Source organism: Ochlerotatus camptorhynchus, unplaced genomic scaffold (genome assembly GCF_037179485.1).
Source record: "Ochlerotatus camptorhynchus isolate MF236.1 unplaced genomic scaffold, CSIRO-AGI_Acam_v1.1 ptg000002l, whole genome shotgun sequence".
NCBI lineage: Eukaryota > Metazoa > Arthropoda > Insecta > Diptera > Culicidae > Ochlerotatus > Ochlerotatus camptorhynchus.
This window is the reverse complement of record NW_027040494.1, coordinates 1,442,572-1,462,223: the sequence shown is the minus strand read 5'-3', so window position 1 is coordinate 1,462,223 and position 19,652 is coordinate 1,442,572. Positions and strand designations below refer to the sequence as shown.

General features: G+C 41.8%; 1 protein-coding gene across 1 annotated transcript; it reads right to left on the bottom strand.

The window, feature by feature from the left end:
* Positions 1 to 220: 220 nt before the first annotated feature.
* On the bottom strand, positions 221 to 18,092 carry LOC135704252 (esterase B1-like). Its single transcript, XM_065225744.1, has 3 exons — positions 17,847 to 18,092; positions 1,817 to 1,954; positions 221 to 1,756 (listed from the first exon to the last, which is right to left on the bottom strand). The coding sequence occupies exons 1-3, from the start codon at positions 17,985 to 17,987 to the stop codon at positions 416 to 418; spliced, it is 1,620 nt and encodes a 539-aa protein (XP_065081816.1). The 5' UTR covers positions 17,988 to 18,092; the 3' UTR covers positions 221 to 415.
* Positions 18,093 to 19,652: the final 1,560 nt, after the last annotated feature.

Below are 19,652 nucleotides of genomic sequence, written 5' to 3'. Positions count from 1 at the left end.
GGATGAAATAAAAACTTTTCTCTGTTAATAGATTTATTTTTGATACATATACATGATATTTATGTCTGATTTTAAAAATCATATTCATAGTTGTTATTTCAGTGATTTCTCGGTTTTGTAATCCCCAAAAATTACGTATGCCAAATTTATCACAGTCATTGCCAAGATAGATGAAATAAATGCAAAGAAATGAGACTAATTAAATTTATTTGAAAAGGAGGATGACAATATCCGGAATTCACCGTTCTTATTATTCGATCTAACTCTAAGTAGATTGGATCATATACAATCCTGTTAAAAATTGTATATGTGGAGTTACACATAGTTTTGTAGCATTCAAACGATTTATTATGGTGTGTAGAAGATTTCTATTTTTTCTGGGAATCTGAGTTCTTATGGATATCCGATACGCACGTCAATACAACGGATCATTCACGAACATGGAATCCAACAGCTCGAGGCGCTTGGCATTCGGAAAGTCGATAAAAGCAATTCCATCATTTGTGATGTTGAGACATTTGAAGGTCGGCTTGGTTTCCTTGACCGCTTCCCACTGCAGCTCCTTTGTTCGTTCGCAGTTTGGATCTCCATTGGTGGCAAAAGACGTAAACACGTCGACCATCGTCTGCAGAGCACGATACTCGAAACTGTCTTCAGCGGGAACACTTCCGGTGAAGTTGGAAAACAAGTAGGATATTTCGTCGGAATGTGCCGTTCCCCGATAGGTTGGATCGATCATCATTATGCGGTAGTGATTGAAGTGCTCCGAATCGACACAGAAACGGTAGACGAACGTACGGGCAGATGAGCCGTTGTTTGCTCGTACTAAAATTGTTCGGTGCATTCCGTGCCAAAATCCAAGATCAGTCATCATATCAACATATCCACCAAAATTATCTATTGAAGGCTCGCTGTCCGGATAGTACATTTGCTTCAACTTCCCGGCAAATTCCATGCGCTGTTCCATTGTAATCTTCAACCTGGCTGGTACGGTTCCCACGAACAGATGGGGATTCTGCAGGGCTTCCGGGTGCAGTTTGATTTTTTGCATGATCAGCAAGCCTTCTTCTGATGTACCCCCGATCATTATATCGATCTCATTTCCCCATGCTTCACGATTCATTTGCAGTGGGTCTTTCTGTATCATACAGCCTTCAGTGATATAAGGTTCAATAGTCGGACCGAATGGCGTAAAAACACCGTCCCTAATATCTTCTGGTCCCATCAGTTTCTCCTGGTTGTTGATAATATCTTCCGGTGTGACCGTACGTAGGAAGCTCAGCGCTTCCGATTCGGCTCCTTTTCCATCCCACCCAAGGGCCTTGGCCAGTTTTTCTACCCAGTTACGCTGTGGAGACAGCCCCCAACTGCAGTAGGTGCTTCCGGACATAACGATCGCTCGCTTGAACAATCCTCTGGAAGCTTCCGAAATTAGGTGATACTGCACTGAACATGCTCCAGCGCTATGCCCGAACAGAGTGACCGTTTCCGGATCACCTCCGAAGGCGGCAATGTTATCCTTCACCCATTTGAGGGCTAAATTTTGATCCTTCAACCCGGCATTTCCGGGTACGCCGTCATCTGCGGATTGACAACACAGGAATCCTAACGCTCCCGTGCGGTAGTTGAAATTGACCAAGATGACGTCCTTTTGCAGTAGAAAGTCGGGCCCGTAAAGTTCGTTTCCGCTCGTGCCCTCGGTAAATCCACCACCGTAAATGTAGACCATCACGGGGAGGGGTTTTGAAGGGCTGGTCTGCTGAATACAAACGTTGCTGTAATTAGCTGTAATGGCGAATAAATCGTACTGACTTACCGTCTTGGTAAACACATTGATCTTGAGACTATTCTCGCTACCGACGATCTGGTTGACGCGACGATCGAAATGGTAGCACGGAAGGCTCTGTTCCGTGCAGTCCAAGGGCTCGGCCCATTTTTCCGGGGCCACAGGAGGCTAAATGAAAGAAGAGTAAATTCAATTAAATTATGATTGCATTATGATTATAACTATGTTGAGTTTATTTATATAAAATTTAGAATAACTTTTGCAGTCCTACATATGGAAATGAACTGGTAATTACTTGTTGAAGCCCGACACTATCGGTCGAGATCAGCTATGGTAGGTTATATACGAATACGGACTTCCAGATAAATTCCCGTGATTACTCCAGGTGACGATGAATCGTGTGATGTGCGTCGTTAGTACCCGAATAGAAATTGTAATGTAGGAAACATCAGCAGACATCTTCAATACATTAAATTTTAATGTGTATTGCTGTACCCTTAATGTATTCAGACTTCAGTGTGACATCCAAGTACATAAAAATACATTAGCCTCAAACGTTACATCAGAATCAAACGTCTTGACGATGTCAAATTTGACATCAGAATACATCCAATGACAACAGAACCTAACGTTACATTAGAATCAAACTTCATCACGATGTAAATTGTTGTCCTTCGGTCCCTCGCCGCATGCAAAGTTTGTTTTGTCCTGAGTCAGCACTACACGGCGAATGAGAACACCCAAATTTGAGTTTAGTTCACTCATAAATCGCAAAAAGTACAGGAACTCAGTTTTGAGTTAATTTCCCTCTGTTTTTCCAGGTTTTCTAGGTTTTTCCAGTAAAATTTTTCCGAATATAAGAAAAGTAAAGATTGGATTCTGTGGATTTTCGTCAATCCTAATTTTCCGGAGGATTGTTGAAGTTTTCCACCGGAAAACATGAGGCAAATCTCGAGGCAAATTTACTCATCGCTGCGTTCCTGCATTTTTTGCGATTTTGAGTACACTGTATTCAAATTTGGGTTGATCACATTGACCGTGTACAGTTTTTTTTTTCGCGGTGTCCGTCGCGAGTTTTGGTGGCGATTCGGTGTCCGACGTTGCGGCAAATCCTTTGGTTTGTTTTTTCCGTCGATCTTGTTTTCCGTGCTGAGCACCAATGCTACCGACGTGCCAGGAAGGCAGCTCCCACACCTGGACCCCCGCCAGTTTCGAAGATTGCGAGTCCCGCGATCGCCCTTGGAAAAGGAAGGCTGTTTTTCAGGTAAGTAAAATTTAAAATTTTAAATTAATGTACTGTAATTATGTTTTTTTTTAGGAAAGTGCACCAGTGCGAAGCCGGATCCCGGTAGGGAGTCCGAAGCTGGATCCCGGCGGGGAATTCGAAGCCGGATCTCTTGCAGGTTAGTGAATGTGTTTATTGTTTTTTTTATTTGATTGACAAATAAATAAATAAATAAATAGGGGGAAGAGGGGCATAGTGAGCATCCCGCAGTTTGGCTTTGGATCTCCAGCTGCATGAAACAAATCAACTGGTAGTAGGTTCAATATCATTATGATATTGATCCTACCACCAACCATTTTTTTTCCGAACAGCCGGAAGTTCAAGCTGGATGCTCACTATGCCCCACCTGTTCACTATGCCCCTCTTACCCCTACTAAAAGCTAAAATAAAGTGGAAAATGACGGGTTCCGTAGGCGGATCCCGATGACGGGTTCCGTAGACGGATCCCGATGACGGGTTCCATCGACAGATCCCGATGGGGAAACCGAATACGGGTCCCGATGGGGATTCCGTAGACAAATCCCGATGGGGATTTCGTAGACGGATTCCGATGGGGAAACCGAATACGAATCCCGATGGGGAAACCGAATACGAATCCCGATGGGGAAACCGAATACGGATCCCGATGGGGAAACCGAATACGGATCCCGATGGGGATACCGAATACGGAGCCCGATGGGGAAAACGAATACGGTTCCCAATGGGGAAACCGAATACGCATCCCGATGGGAAAACCGAATACGGATCCCGATGGGGAAAACGAATACGAATCCCGATGGGGAAACCGAGTACGGGTCCCAATGGGGAAACCGAATACGGATCACGATGGGGAAACCGAATACGGATCCCGATGGGGAAACCGAATACGAATCCCGATGGGGAAATCGAGTACGGGTCCCAATGGGGAAACCGAATACGGATCCCGATGGGGAAACCGAATACGGATCCCGATGGGGAAACCGAATACGCATCCCAATAGGGATTCCGTAGACGGATCCCGATGGGGAAACCGAATACGAATCCCGATGGGGAAACCGAATACGGATCCCGATGGGGAAACCGAATACGGATCCCGATGGGGAAACCGAGTACGGGTCCCAATGGGGAAACCGAATACGGATCCCGATGGGGAAACCGAATACGGATCCCGATGGGGAAACCGAGTACGGGTCCCAATGGGGAAACCGAATATGGATCCCGATGGGGAAACCGAATACGGATCCCGATGGGCAAACCGAATACGGATCCCGATGGGGAAACCGAGTACGGGTCCCAATGGCGAAACCGAATACGGATCCCGATGGGCAAACCGAATACGGATCCCGATGGGGATACCGAATACGGAGCCCGATGGGGAAACCGAATACGGATCCCGATGGGGAAACCGAATACGGATCCCGATTGGGAAACCGAATACGGATCCCGATTGGGAAACCGAATACGGATCCCGATTGGGAAACCGAATACGCATCCCAATAGGGATTCCGTAGACGGATCCCGATGGGGAAACCGAATACGGATCCCGATGGGGAAACCGAATACGGATCCCGATGGGGAAACCGAATACGGATCCCGATGGGCAAACCGAATACGGATCCCGATGGGGAAACCGAGTACGGGTCCCAATGGCGAAACCGAATACGGATCCCGATGGGCAAACCGAATACGGATCCCGATGGGGATACCGAATACGGAGCCCGATGGGGAAACCGAATACGGATCCCGATGGGGAAACCGAATACGGATCCCGATGGGGAAACCGAGTACGGGTCCCAATGGGGAAACCGAATACGGATCCCGATGGGGAAACCGAATACGCATCCCAATAGGGATTCCGTAGACGGATCCCGATGGGGAAACCGAATACGGATCCCGATGGGGAAACCGAATACGGATCCCGATAACTCAAATCTTCTTAATATTAATTTCTTTAAATTAAATCAAGAACTTTATTATTCTCTTCCGCAATCGTGGGGATGGGAGTCCCAACAAACAATTAAAAGTCACAAATAAGCATATATATTGAATAAATGCTGTATAACAGTGTACAATGCTGAATAAAAAGAGTTGTCGAATTATGTGCTGAAAAAGCTCATTGTTCCACTCTGATCTGATTAATTTACTTATTAAAAGCTGTAAAAGTGTTAAGTGTCTTCCCAATTCAACGCCAGAAGTTCGATCTAATAACAAACTGAATAAGTGTAATTTGTACATACATTGACACTTTAATTCGACTGTTTTCAATTGATTTAATAACATGCTTTATTAGACGTCTAATAAATGTTCTCCAGCTCCTTTATTAGATTTCATTGCATTACTTTACAATATTGCTGAATAAAGGTGAATACAGTCAGCATAATAGCTCTTATACAACTATGCGTCCATGTTGTAATCACATGATTTGTAAATGCTTTATAAACGACGTATTAGCATAGAGGTAACTCTAAGACCACTGGGTCCCCAAGAAAATCATTATTATTTTTGGCTCACTCAGTACCAGAACAACGGTCCCAAGCAGTCCCAAGCTATTTCACTCACCCCTGCATGTTCTGCATGAATCCACACACCCCTGATGTTATCTGTCAAACTTTCATAGCGAATCAAAACAAACATAGTGTAGTAATAGAATTTCAACTAGAATAGGGTACGTTAATCGTTTGTTTGGGACCAATAGGCTACTAAAGTGGTGAGCCAATTTAAAATCGTTAGTTACGTATTGATTGTTGGTATTAGCATAGAGGTAACTCTAAGACCACTGGGTCCCGAAGAAAATCATTATTATTTTTGGCTCACTCAGTACCAGAACAACGGTCCCAAGCAGTCCCAAGCTATTTCACTCACCCCTGCATGTTCTGCATGAATCCACACACCCCTGATGTTATCTGTCAAACTTTCATAGCGAATCAAAACAAACATAGTGTAGTAATAGAATTTCAACTAGAATAGGGTACGTTAATCGTTTGCTTGGGACCAATAGGCTACTAAAGTGGTGAGCCAATTTAAAATCGTTAGTTTCGTATTGATTGTTGGTATTAGATTCATTATTCGACAACACTGATTCAGTATTACAGCAAGGCGAAATCAGTAGAGTAGTGGTTACCGTTTCCGCTTTTCAATTAGAAGGTCGTGAGTTCAATCCCAAGCTCAACTTTTTTTATTTGTGTAGAACATAATTAATTTAAATAGTAATATCGATCACATGACTCACGATAATGAATGCATTGATATAGTTTAGAATTTAACCGAACATCCTTTCTTTCAACTTGGAGTTGTGAAGAGGCAACATTGGTATCATTTAAAACAACGACGAATGAATTAATCATTCCCACAGGGCCTTGAAGGAGCTAGAGTTGCGATCGGGAGTGCTGATAGGTATCTTCTTTCATGCAAGCTTTTATAGGTTATTGAGTTGCCCATATGATGAATTCTAGGATAGCTCAGATGACAAGGCAAGCTGCTGGTGATCAGAAGGTACATGGTTCGAATCCCATACAATAATGGCATGTATAAGTATTTAATAAATTTTCTAATATCTGTGTGGTGCGAGCCACGTCAGAAATATTGAAATACAATACACTTAAGAAACACAAAACACCCTTCCCCCCCCCCTTTGTCCTCCTGTCCCTGTCTGTCCTCTTATTTTCGGGTTAATTTTCCCACAGTTGAATAATTGTTTAATAAATGTATAATAATGTATAATTAAACGTTACTTCACATGAGAATCAAGCGTATACAGAGCATCACTGTTTTAAGGAAGCAGTGATGTCTAATAAACACTGAATAATCAAAAATGTTATCGTATAAAAACTCTGTTACAACTCATAAGTCGATTAAAAACTTCTCGACATACCTTATAAACAACACCAGTAGTTCAATGTTGAGGTTGAATAAATTCTCCAGATTTGTGTGAACAAAGCCTGAACAGAAGTTGTTATTAAAAATAGTACAAGTACTATTAAGCATGCAGTTGAATAAAATGGCCAAGAAGTCGTTTCTTCAATAGACGATTGTTTGTTGGGGTTATAGGGCTGCAGATAGCAGTGGTGGGGGACTTGGTGACTAATCCGATGAAACTGTTACTTCTTGATGCTAATCTTTTTCGTATTTCTTTCATTCTCTTTTCGCACTTTGCATATGACACCATCTATGTACATTGATATCTACATATCTACATTGATCCTACATTGATTCAATGATGTGTGGAGAGCTCATTCCGAATGAACAGTGGACCAGCCACATCCCAGATGACCATGGCAATGCAAGACAATTAGTTTTCATTGAAGGAAGTATCACAACACAGGTAACTGCTATTAAATATTTTTGCAGACAATGACAGATGGTGAACATGACGATCCAGTTATGCTGTTATATAGTACTATACGTACATTTAAAATTAACCATCAATCGCAGAAACTATACGAATTATCGCGTATCTCTGTTGTTCATTACATACCAAGTGAAAACCTAATCATATATTGTCGTGGAATGTTGGCAAACGTATAAGATACTTACTTTACTTTTGCTGGTCCGACGTCCCTCAAGATTTGACCTGTATAACAAAGTTGCGCCAACTAACTCGGTCCCTGACTGCTTGTCTCCAATTTCTCGAGCATCCCACACTTCCTACATCTTGCTCCACTCGGTCTAACCACCTAGCACGCTGTACTTTTCTTTGTCTTGTACCGGCCGGATTTGAGGAAAACACCATTTTTGCGGGATTGTTGTCCGGCATTCCTAAGCACGCGTCGTTCGAAAACTCCCAGTGTTCCTCGAGCATTGTACATTGTCATATTTTTCATGCACAATAATTTTGTTTATTATATATTTGCAGTTCGTCAATTAGGTAGAAGACTGGTAGCCCAAAACTTTCCGCATTTGTGGATCATCCCGATCCACGTCCAAAGTGTCATGCATTATTGACAAATTGGCACAGCGGGTCGATTTAAAGGGAGATCTGGAGGCGCAGAGGCGCAAGATCTATTGTCATAATTGTCTGGTAGTTCACTCAAAAATGCTATAACAATCGCCAAGCTTGCTGTAATGTCACCAAGTGCCTCGTCACCCATGAATAGGCGCCTATGTCAGTGGTCTAACAACTCTTAGCGCGCTAATGGCATAGTTCCCCTGCCGCATAGAGAGTTGCCACAATGATATTAGGTTAGCTAAGGTCAGTTAACTGACTGGTGGGAAACGGGAGCTTAAGCAATGGCTATTCTGTATGCATTTAAGAGATAGTCTACCAGAATGGATGTTTTTTTTTGTACTATTTTATGTTTTCTGATGGTTTCGGTTATGCAAAACATGAGAATTAACTTTTCCAATGCTTTCAATTGTACAAAGCATTAGAGCTAGAAACATGATCTTGTAAACACTACACACCTTAACTGGTAGTTTGCTAAAAAAATGCTACAACAATCGTCAAGCTCGCTGTAATGTCACCAAGTGCCTCGTCACCTACAAATTGGCGCCTATGTCAGTGGTCTAATAACTCTTAGCGCGCTAATGGCATAGTTCCCCTGCCGCATAGAGAGTTGCCGCAATGATATTAGGTTAGCTAAGGTCAGTTATCTGACTGGTGGGAAACGGGAGCTTCAGCATTGACTATTATGTACGCATTTTTATGATGTTATCTAACAACAATGGTGTGTAGTGTTTACACGATCATGTTTCTAATTCTAATGTGTTGTAAATATAATTGAAAGCATTTGAAAAGTAAGATTCTAGTGTTTTGTATATCTAAAAACATTAGTTAACATCTACATTTGAAAACATTCAAACAACGTTTACTTTAAACGTTTTGTACATCTGAAAACATCAGAGAACAACAAACACGAAGTACAATTGAAAACATCCGAACAACGTTTAGTTCTAACGTTTTTTACATCCGAAAACAACCGAAAAACGTTTGATTCTAACATCAGGAAACATCTACATTAGAAAACATCAGAATACATTTACATATAAAAACATCCGAACAACGTTTAGTTCTAACGTTTTTTACATCTGAAAACATCCTTAAAACGTTTGATTCTAATGTCAATAGATTGAAATTTTTGACGTCAGACCGACATTAGAATGGCAAAATTTTGTTCCAAAATTTCTGATGTATACACCATGTTACGTTGCTTAAATACAACTAAATCATAATGTTTTCTAATGTTTGACATCAGGCATACATTTGATTTCGATGCTGATGTAGACATCAAAATCAAACGTTGGGCTAATGTAAATTTCTATTCGGGTATATCAGGGACACTCTTGAACCCCTTCGAGTTTCGGCGAGGGTTATGGAAAGGTGATGGCCTTTTGTGTCTGCGGTTTAACATCGCTTTAGAAGGTGAGATAAGATCGAGTAGTACGATCTTCAGAAAGTCCGTGCAGCTTTTTGGCTTTGCTGATGACATCGGCATCAAGGCACTAAACTTTGGAGTGATCTACCACCATACGTACATCAGACTGAAGGCTGAAGCGAAGCGAATTGAGCAAATCACTAACGCATCGAATACGGAATACGTTAAAGGAAGAGGCTCAAGAGAAGAGCACCATGAATTCAGATCGACGGCGTCGAAATCGAGGTGATTCGTGTATTTAGGCTCACTGGTGACCGTCGATAATGACACCAGCAGGATGATTCGGTTTAATAGAGTTGGCCACCCCACGATTTTAATATCTTCAAAATGCTGATTAGACCAGTAGTCATATACGACCACGATGCCTGGATTATCTTCATGGAGGACCAACCGATGGTGTTTTTGAACAGAAGGTGATGCGTACCATCCACTTAGGTTGTGTGCAGATCTGCGAATGTTGGACGACAACTCGGTGAAAATGGTTCTTCTCGTGTACGAATTATGTATAGAACTATTTTCTATTCAGGTTTGTATCATATTAGTTAATTTAACGGACGGTCTCTTTTTTTTCCTTTGGTTTGTTTTCCGTCGATCTTGTTTTCTGTGCTGAGCACCAATGCTACCGACGCCAGGGAGGCAGCTCTCACACCTGAACCCTACCTATCTACCCATCAACTCATGAACCGGGGACCAACGGTTTTACTTCCCTTCCGAAAGAAGGCGTGATCAGAGATGTTATGCCTCAGAACATCCCGGCGGCGCCGACTGGGATTGAACCTAGGCCTGCTGAGGTGAGAGGCAATCAAGCTTACCACTACACAACCGGCGCCGCTGTCGGACGATCTCAACCATTTCAAGCTTTTGCGACCGTACTGAACAAATTCTATACTAAAGGGTGTCCACGATGAAATTGCCACACACAAAATTGATTCGCAAAATTCTAGTTTTCATCCGATTGCCATCAAATTTTCAGGGATTGAGAAATAACTATTAAACTTCATTTTACCATTTTACTCGTATTTTATTTACAGTCCATACGCAAATGCCCGCACCTTGGCCTTAACCCCGGCCATAAGATTCTGCACAACCTGTGAATCAACCGTTTTTTGCATGTAAACCCATTCTTTCTTCAGTTCCTCGACTGTCTTCACTACCTTAGGTCGTTTAAGAAGGTGCTGCTTCATAATCGCCCAGTACTTCTCGATGGGGCGGAGCTCCGGAGTGTTGGGAGGGTTGAACATTTTCGGCACGAAATTGACCTTATTGTTCGCATACCACTTCAGCACGTCCTTGGAGTAGTGGCATGAGGCCAAGTCCGGCCAGAAGATTGTTGGGACGTTGTGGGCCTTCAGGAGAGGAAGCAGCCGCTTCTGGAGGCACTCTTTTATGTACACCTGTCCGTTCATCGTGTCCTGGGTCACGAAAGGTGCACTCCACTTCCCGCACGTGCAGATGGCTTGCCAAACCAGGAATTTCTTCGCAAATTTGGACATCTTCTGACTGCGGACATGCTCCGGAACGCTGAACTTATCCTTGGCCGTGAAAAACAGGTTGCCGGGGATCTGTTTGAAGTCGGCCTTCACATATGTTTCGTCGTCCATGATGCAGCATTCAACTTTCGTCAGCATGTTGAGGTACAACTTCCTGGCACGGGTTTTGGTGGACTTGTTCTGCTTCTCGTCGCAATTAGGGGCCTTTTGTACCTTGAACTTTCGAAGCCCAGCCTTAGTTTTGGCCTTCTGGACAAAACTTCGGCTTAGGTGCAGCTTCTTAGCCACATCCCTAACGGAGGCGTTCGGGTTTCGGTTGAAGGCCCCAACTACGCGGTTGTGATTTTTGGTGTTGTACGGAATACTTTTTCCTTCACTTCTGGGCTTCCGATCGGTGGTCAACCGTTCCTCGAACCGCTTAATCACTCGCGACACCGTGGAATTCGCGATTCCCAACGTTTTAGCGATGGAACGATGCGAGAGATCCTTGTTCTCGTGATGAATGCGCAAGATTTTATCACGCACGAGCTGTTCTTTCGACTCCATTTCCGCGAGTTTTGATCACAGGACTTTAAAACTTCAGGATGTAAATAATGCACTATGAACTAAATCCACCCAAATTTTCATTAAATTCTACCCAACGGTTAAAAAGTTAGAGCAATTTCATAGTGTGGCAATTTCATCGTGGACACCCTTTACATAAGCTCAAAAGCGTTTCACAAGCTCTACCGAATTGTGTATCACTTATGCGTAAGCTCCGTAGACGTAAGCGCGTTGAATCCTACAGCCGCCAGGGATTGCTCACGATTCCCAATACACCCACACAAACTAACTGAACAATCTGAAAAGAGTAATCTTCCGGATATAGTAACTAAAGTGAAATAATTTTTATTAAATTTCCAGAATTTTTTTGCTGTCCTCTGAATATCTCAAAGCCCTTGAAATTAAAAAAAACATCTAATATAGTTGAAAAAAAACCCTGAGCGTCAACAAAATTTCCTGAATTATTGCAAAATTCGCTAAATTTCTCGAAAGTTCGCTGATTTTCAACAATGTTTGAAGAAGTTTTACAAAGTTCTCTGAACTTGTACAACATTTGCTGAAGTTCTACAAAATTCTCTGAAGTTCTATGAAGTTTTCGGAGCTTCTACAAAGTTTGCTGAGCCTTTACAAAGCTAGCTGAATTTCAATACAATTTGTTGCACTTCAAGAAAGTTTACTGACCTTCTACACAGTTCAATGAATGTCAACGAAGTTTTCGAAATTTCTACTTTGTTTCTTGAATATATATGAAGTTCCTTGAAATTCTATAACGTTCTTTTTACTTTCAAAACATTCTCAGAGCTTCTACGAAGTTCTTGGAAATAAAATTATATTCACATAACTTTTACGAACTGCTCTTGACTTCAAAGAAGGTCCCTGAATTTCTGAAAAGACTCTGTTTTATAAATATGAAATATTGAACATGAACACCTTCTCTCGTCCGAAAATTTTAAAAGTAGCGGTGACGACATGTGAAGACATCTTGTCGATATCGTTGAAGATGTCTTCTAAATGTACCAAGCATTCCTAGCCTGAATAACTTCCGCTTTACGTCAGAGTAAACAGGTATAATAGTGAGAGTTTGATGTGTTAGCTCTTTCTCTTTAAGGTGAAAGTTAATGCTTTTTCCGTTGATACTGAATCCACATCCGTTCGAACCACACCCAAATTCAAAATGCACCAATACCAACAAGCATTGCAAATTAGGAAAATGAGAAGCATCGAAACCGTATCCGTAAACACAATATAGGGGAAATGGCTCTAATGTTGGCCTATGGATCTAAGATTGGGCCCATCGCTAAAATCTGCTATTTACCAATTTTATCTAGATGAACGCCTCATTGGGACGGTACTAATGGCTTTTATTTTTGGTCGCTGGAGCATTTAGGCTGACATTACATACATTTCCCCTACTTGTGTAATTATAATAATTCTACTACTGAAATGACAACTTCAATTCAAAGATTCCATGTTCAGGGTAGTCCAACTAATGCTCAGGAAAGTCTTGCCGTAGTTCAGGGAAGGCCTGCCGAACTTCAGCGAAGTCCTGATGAAGATCAGGGAAGCTCTGCCAGTAGTCCTGTTGAAGTTCAGGAAAGTCCTTCCGAAGTTCAGGGAAGTCTTGCCGAAGTTCAGGGAAGTCCTGCTGAAGTTCAGGGAAGTCTTGCCGAAGTTCAAGGAAGTCCTGCTGAAGTTCAGGGAACTCCTGCCGAAGTGATTTATTAGATTTTTCGACTGTGCTATGTATGGAGATTTCTTTTATATGGCTTTCTCAGTCTAGGGTAATCCAAACAGGGAAATGCAAAACTGACTGTTTGAATTACTCTAGATTGAGAAAGCCATTTAAAGGAATTCTCCAGTCGAAGTTGAGAGAACTCCTGCCGAAGTTCAGAGAAGTTCTACCGAAGTTCAGGGAAATCTTGCCAAAGTTCAGGGAACTCCTGCTGAAGTTCAGTGAAGTCCTGCTGAAGTTCTGTTCATTTCAATTCTTGGAAATAAGGGAAGTCGTGATGAAGTTCAGAGAAGTTATGCCGAAGTTCAGGGAAGTCCTGCTGAAGTTTAGGGAAGCTCTGCGGAAATTCAGAGAAGTTCTGCCGAAGTTCAGGAAAGTCCATCCGAAGTTCAGGGAAGTCTTGCCGAAGTTCAGGGAAGTCCTGCTGAAGTTCAGGAAAATCCTGCCAAAGTTCAGGGAACTCCTGCCGAAGTGATTTATTAGATTTTTCGACTGTGCTATGTATGGAGATTTCTTTTATATGGCTTTCTCAGTCTAGGGTAATCCAAAACTGACTGTTTGGATTACTCTAGATTGAGAAAGCCATATAAAAGAAACCTCCTGTCAAAGTTCAGAGAACTCCTGCCGAAGTTCAGAGAACTTCTTCCGAAGTTCAGAGAACTCATGCCGAAGTTCAGAGAAGTTCTCCTGAAGTTCAGGGAAGTTTTGCCAAAGTTCAGAGAACTCCTGCTGTAGTTCAGTGAAGTCCTGCCGAAGTTCAGAGAAGTTCTGCCAAAGTTCAGGCAAGGGCTGCTGAAGTTCAGGGAAGTCCTTTTTATTTCAATTCTTGGAAATCAGGGTAGTCGTGATGAAGTTCAGGGAACTCATGCCAAAGTTCAGGGAAGGCCTGCCGAACCTCCGGGAAATCCTGTCGTAGTTCAGGGAAGGCCTGTAGAAGTTCAGGGAACTCCTGCTGAAGTTCAGGGAAGTCTTGCCGAAGTTCAAGGAAGTCCTGCTGAAGTTCAGGGAACTCCTGCCGAAGTGATTTATTAGATTTTTCGACTGGTACGTATGGAGATTTCTTTTATATGGCTTTCTCAGTCTAGGGTAATCCAAACAGGGAAATGCAAAACTGACTGTTTGAATTACTCTAGATTGAGAAAGCCATTTAAAGGAATTCTCCAGTCGAAGTTGAGAGAACTCCTGCCGAAGTTCAGAGAAGTTCTACCGAAGTTCAGGGAAATCTTGCCAAAGTTCAGGGAACTCCTGCTGAAGTTCAGTGAAGTCCTGCTGAAGTTCTGTTCATTTCAATTCTTGGAAATAAGGGAAGTCGTGATGAAGTTCAGAGAAGTTATGCCGAAGTTCAGGGAAGTCCTGCTGAAGTTTAGGGAAGCTCTGCGGAAATTCAGAGAAGTTCTGCCGAAGTTCAGGAAAGTCCATCCGAAGTTCAGGGAAGTCTTGCCGAAGTTCAGGGAAGTCCTGCTGAAGTTCAGGGAAATCCTGCCAAAGTTCAGGGAACTCCTGCCGAAGTGATTTATTAGATTTTTCGACTGTGCTATGTATGGAGATTTCTTTTATATGGCTTTCTCAGTCTAGGGTAATCCAAAACTGACTGTTTGGATTACTCTAGATTGAGAAAGCCATATAAAAGAAACCTCCTGTCAAAGTTCAGAGAACTCCTGCCGAAGTTCAGAGAACTTCTTCCGAAGTTCAGAGAACTCATGCCGAAGTTCAGAGAAGTTCTCCTGAAGTTCAGGGAAGTTTTGCCAAAGTTCAGAGAACTCCTGCTGTAGTTCAGTGAAGTCCTGCCGAAGTTCAGAGAAGTTCTGCCAAAGTTCAGGCAAGGGCTACTGAAGTTCAGGGAAGTCCTTTTTATTTCAATTCTTGGAAATCAGGGTAGTCGTGATGAAGTTCAGGCAACTCATGCCGAAGTTGAGGGAAGTTTTGCCAAAGTTCAGGGAACTCCTGCTGTAGTTCAGTGAAATCCTGCCGAAGTTCAGAGAAGTTCTGCCAAAGTTCAGGCAAAGGCTGCTGAAGTTCAGGGAAGCCCTTTTTATTTCAATTCTTGGAAATCAGGGTAGTCGTGATGAAGTTCAGGGAACTCATGCCGAAGTTCAGGGGAGGCCTGCCGAACCTCCGGGAAGTCCTTCCGTAGTGCAGGGAATGCCTGTCAAAGTTCAGGGAACTCCTGCTGAAGTTCAGTGAAGTCCTGCCGAAGTTCAGAGAAGTTCTGCCGAAGTTCAGGGAAGTTCTGCCAAAGTTCATGGAATTATCTAATTATCTTAAAAAATACCAAGATATATCAGAATACCTTCATCTAAAAGGCTGAAATTAAAAAAAAATATACGAAATACTAGTGTAATTGATGAGCAAAGTTAGCGAAATTGGATTGTGGTCCTAAAATTGAACTTAAAAAATGGTTTTCAGAAAATTTATACAATAAATCAATCTTGTTAAAATTGCTAGAGATAGCAATTATAGTTCTTTAATTTTGCACGGAAGGGTTTTTTTCTCGATTGAGCGCTGCCTTGTTTTGTAAAAAATCGATGCAGTGAGTCATTCTAATTCAATCCACTTTCACCTTAATGTGCTGTTTACACTTATGCTATTTCACTAGCGCTAATCAGCCAGCTGCTAGCAAAAAAAAAGCTCACCAGAAAATGTAAACAGGGTATCAGCGTCTACCAGCATGAGATTTCTGGAGCAACTATAATTCGTGCTAGTTGGCTAGTACACTAGCACTAGCAAATCCGCACAGATGTAACCACCCCATAAGACTACCCTTATGGAATGTAGTGAGGGCATCGTAAAAGAGAAAGGGCGATGAGGAGAGGCGCAAAATTGTGAGTTCGCCACCCAAACAAAAAAAAATCCTGAGTACGGATCGACTTATATGTTTGGTTAGGCTAGGTTACTTTATTAAAGAGACTTTCAGCCAATGGCTAGTTCGTCTCTGGGGATCTCCGAAAGGGGTCTCCGGAAAGGAGGATGGGGCCCCAGAAGGGTGTCCCCCTAATATAGAGTTGTTTAAAACAGAGTCAATGGTTGTTTCTGGTTGTGCAGTAGGTCTGTTGGGGTCAGTAGTTCGGGTTTTGGTGCGCATGGGTCTTGGTTGTATCATTGGTCAGCCGACCCTAAGGTTATTCAGTGCGGGTGACCGATCCATGATGAAGAGGTAACAGGCCTTAGTGAGAGGTCCGCTGCCAGCAGCGAGCAGCGAAATGGTAGGTACAAAACTAGGTGGAAGAGCACTGCATCTTTAAGAAAACCTAGTAGAGTAGCGGTCCGGCTTGTGTCATTGCTGAGCGCATCTTTTACACTGCTTGGAATCCCGTACAGCTTTCTTGCTCCCTGGTATTGTGGACAGTGCCATAGGAAATGCTAAACAGAGTGATGAATGCAGCATAGGGAGCAGGTCTTGTGGAAATCACCGTTTCCACTGAGGTTGTGGGAAAGGCGAGTGTGGCTAGATCTTAGACGGGAGAGGATAATTTTGGAGCGATGGTCTACTGGATCCTCCCATTTGAACGTGTTTCCTCCGGCTTATATGTTATTCAGAGTTGGTTGGAAATGCTATCTAACATGAAGCTTTAGTGTGATAATTTATTAGCTAGAGAATGGTCTAACAAGGAGGTAGGTAGATAGTTCCTGTAGAGTACGGCAGTATGAAAATTGAATAGAAGTTGAAAATGAGCGAAGGGCCATTTATGCGACAGTACAAAGTCAAACGCACACCTTCTATTGCTAATCCCGCCTAATATATCCTAATCTTTCTAATCTTTTAAATATATCAAGTAAATATTACAATGTCTTCCCCTCGTAATAACGTGACACAAAATTCACGGAATTACACATTTGGTAACAAGATTCATGTCATTAACAAAACATGAATGAGATTTTGACGAAGGGATTTTTGAGAATCAATTCTTCCAGTGACGTTGTCAAAAATAATTTTGTCAAAATCGCGTGGAGTTTTCCAATGACAATGACAAATCTGACAGCAAGTCCAATCAAGCTCTATGCCCAGGGAAGCCAACAAAATTTCCAACCCGAACAATTCCTAGACCGGACCAAGAATCGATCCCAGCCACATCCAGTATGGTCTTGCTTTATAGCTGCGCCTTTGCCGACTGAGTTAAAGGAGGCCCCTGAAGATGGTATTAAAATATATTGCCTCGATGCACACTTTACACTCATTATCAAGTAGTAAAATTGTGGTCACGTTAGTGGTTTTATCACAATCGCCTTGCCACTAATGCAACAATAAATAATGATTATTGCGAACTTTTGCTCATGGCACTTTATGAATTTCCATTTAATTCCACTACCTTATTTGCTTATCCTTGACAGATACGCGTATTTCGTCTACAATGTGCAGACTTCTTCAGTGTCTTGTACTAATACTCGACTTTATGAACGCTGCTCCATTTAATGAATTTTGAACTATCTTTCTATTTCTCTCCCACATTGACATCTTTTTATACCAAATGGTATATACTTTCACGCATGCCGGAGAGGATTTATTTGACTGACTAAATAATGACATTAAACAACGTCAAACCAAATTCGTTGCCTGCGCCTGTTGTCTTTGTAAAAGCAACATCCAATCTCAATTGATTGCAGCATACACATATGTTTGATGACGCATTCTCTGAACTTTGGAGCCGGTAGTGTTACTTACCCTGAATCTCAACTCTCCGACCGGAGCCCGTGCATACGGAATCCCTTGGAAACTTAGATATTCCTGTCCCAGTAGAGACTTCTTCGTCGTTCCCCTCACCGGTCCATATTTGGTATCAATGATAAGATTATGCAAACTCATGGTCTTTGATTCAACTTTTGTTTTGATAGGTATTAACACTCTGCTAATTTTTATTTGCCACCACACTCTTGTGCATCTACGGAACAAAAGACACTTAATCGCTCTGCGATTCACTCACTACTGACGATCGGCTCAGTCGACTTGTTGCGGTTTAAGTGTGGATTGAATGGGGTGTCGTGCGTTGGTTTGTTGTGGTATTTGCTATTATTTGCGAATGATACCGTTGTGGTGGAAATGATGGGAGTTGATCACTTCTCTCAGAGAGAATAATGTATATAGCGCTAGCTTTTTATCAGTTCATCGCGTTCACCGTATGAGGTTTGGGGTCATGCAATGATTCCGTAAGCACTTTTTTGTGATTTTCAAAACTCGCCCCCCCCCAGGTTAACGTTCTCATGTTTGAATCTACAATGCGCCATAGGTTAGAGATTATTAGGAATTATTTTCAGGGATATTTCGAGTACTTTGAGGAAAATCAGAGAACTTCATAACAGCTTAATCAATTAATTACAGTAACTTTCATGAAGTTTCAAACAATTATAGATGATTCCGAGAATTTCAGGGATCTTCAGGGAATTTCTATGAATATCAGGAAAATTTATGGAACGTTAGAGAAGTTTCAATTTATTGAAAAATTAAAGAACTTCAAGATTGCCGGGAACTTATGGGAATCATCGAAAACTTCAGATAGATCTGGAATTTTGGGGAAGTTTAAAGATCTTCAAGAAAAGTGCTGATTTCAGTTATATCGTCGGTTACGTTTCAATCCTGGGTTAGGGATCATCATCAAGGGTCATTTTAGTTTTAGATTTTAAGGCTGTTTGCGCTTAGCAAAAGGTGATACAACTTTATAACCCCTGAAGAAGGCGTAGTCCATTGTCTGAAACTTCGGACATTACACATTCTAGCGTTTTGATTATCCGCTTATTGTGAGCTGATCGCCGTTTATCATTTAAAAATCATAGTAAATCTTAGGAAGAATTTCATGAGTTTTGTAAAGATTTTTTTACATGGAATTTCTTGACTGTGGATCTCTGAAAAGAATTCTGTGAATAAAATGATTGAAAAAAGGATGAGATGCCAGATTTGAAGACATGTTTTCATTTTGAAGACATTTGTAACTCTGTGAACATTTTTATTTTCCGTAGATATTTTGAAGACATTTCATATTTTGTGAAGAATTTTTAAGACATAAATCTGCTATTTATCAATTTTATCTAGATCAACGCGTAATTGGCACGGTACTAATGGATGTTTTTGGTCGCTATTGAAAATTTAGTCGATTGCTGAATTTATTAATGGGCCCAAATAAGGGACATTTAGGCCGACATTACATCCATTTCCCCAATGAATACATTTGGAAATTGTAGAAGATTTTGGAACACACAAGTGAAGATTCTGACTTCACATTTTAAGCAGCAAGGGCTTAACCAGATTTCAAAATAGAGGAGGCAAAATCTCAAATGAAGTGATCTTATTTCAAAGGAAGACAAATATACTATGAAAAATCATTCATTGTCTGGAAGACTTGAAAAACAAATCTTCAAGTCTGCAATTTTAAATGTGAATGATTTTCAAAATTGTTTTTAAATCTCAGATCTTAAAAAAAAAATCCAGTGCCCTAGAGCAGTGGTGGCCAAAGGCGGGCCGGGTCTTTATGATGTA

Excerpts from the sequence above, each read along its gene's own strand:
- LOC135704252 (XM_065225744.1), bottom strand. The coding sequence starts at position 17,987 with ATGAGTTTGCATAATCTTATCATTGATACCAAATATGGACCGGTGAGG. Across the intron at positions 1,955-17,846 it reads TCGGAGAGTTGAGATTCAGG|CCTCCTGTGGCCCCGGAAAA; the intron begins GTAAGTAACACT and ends TCTTTCATTTAG. Across the intron at positions 1,757-1,816 it reads TCAATGTGTTTACCAAGACG|ACCAGCCCTTCAAAACCCCT; the intron begins GTAAGTCAGTAC and ends TGTATTCAGCAG.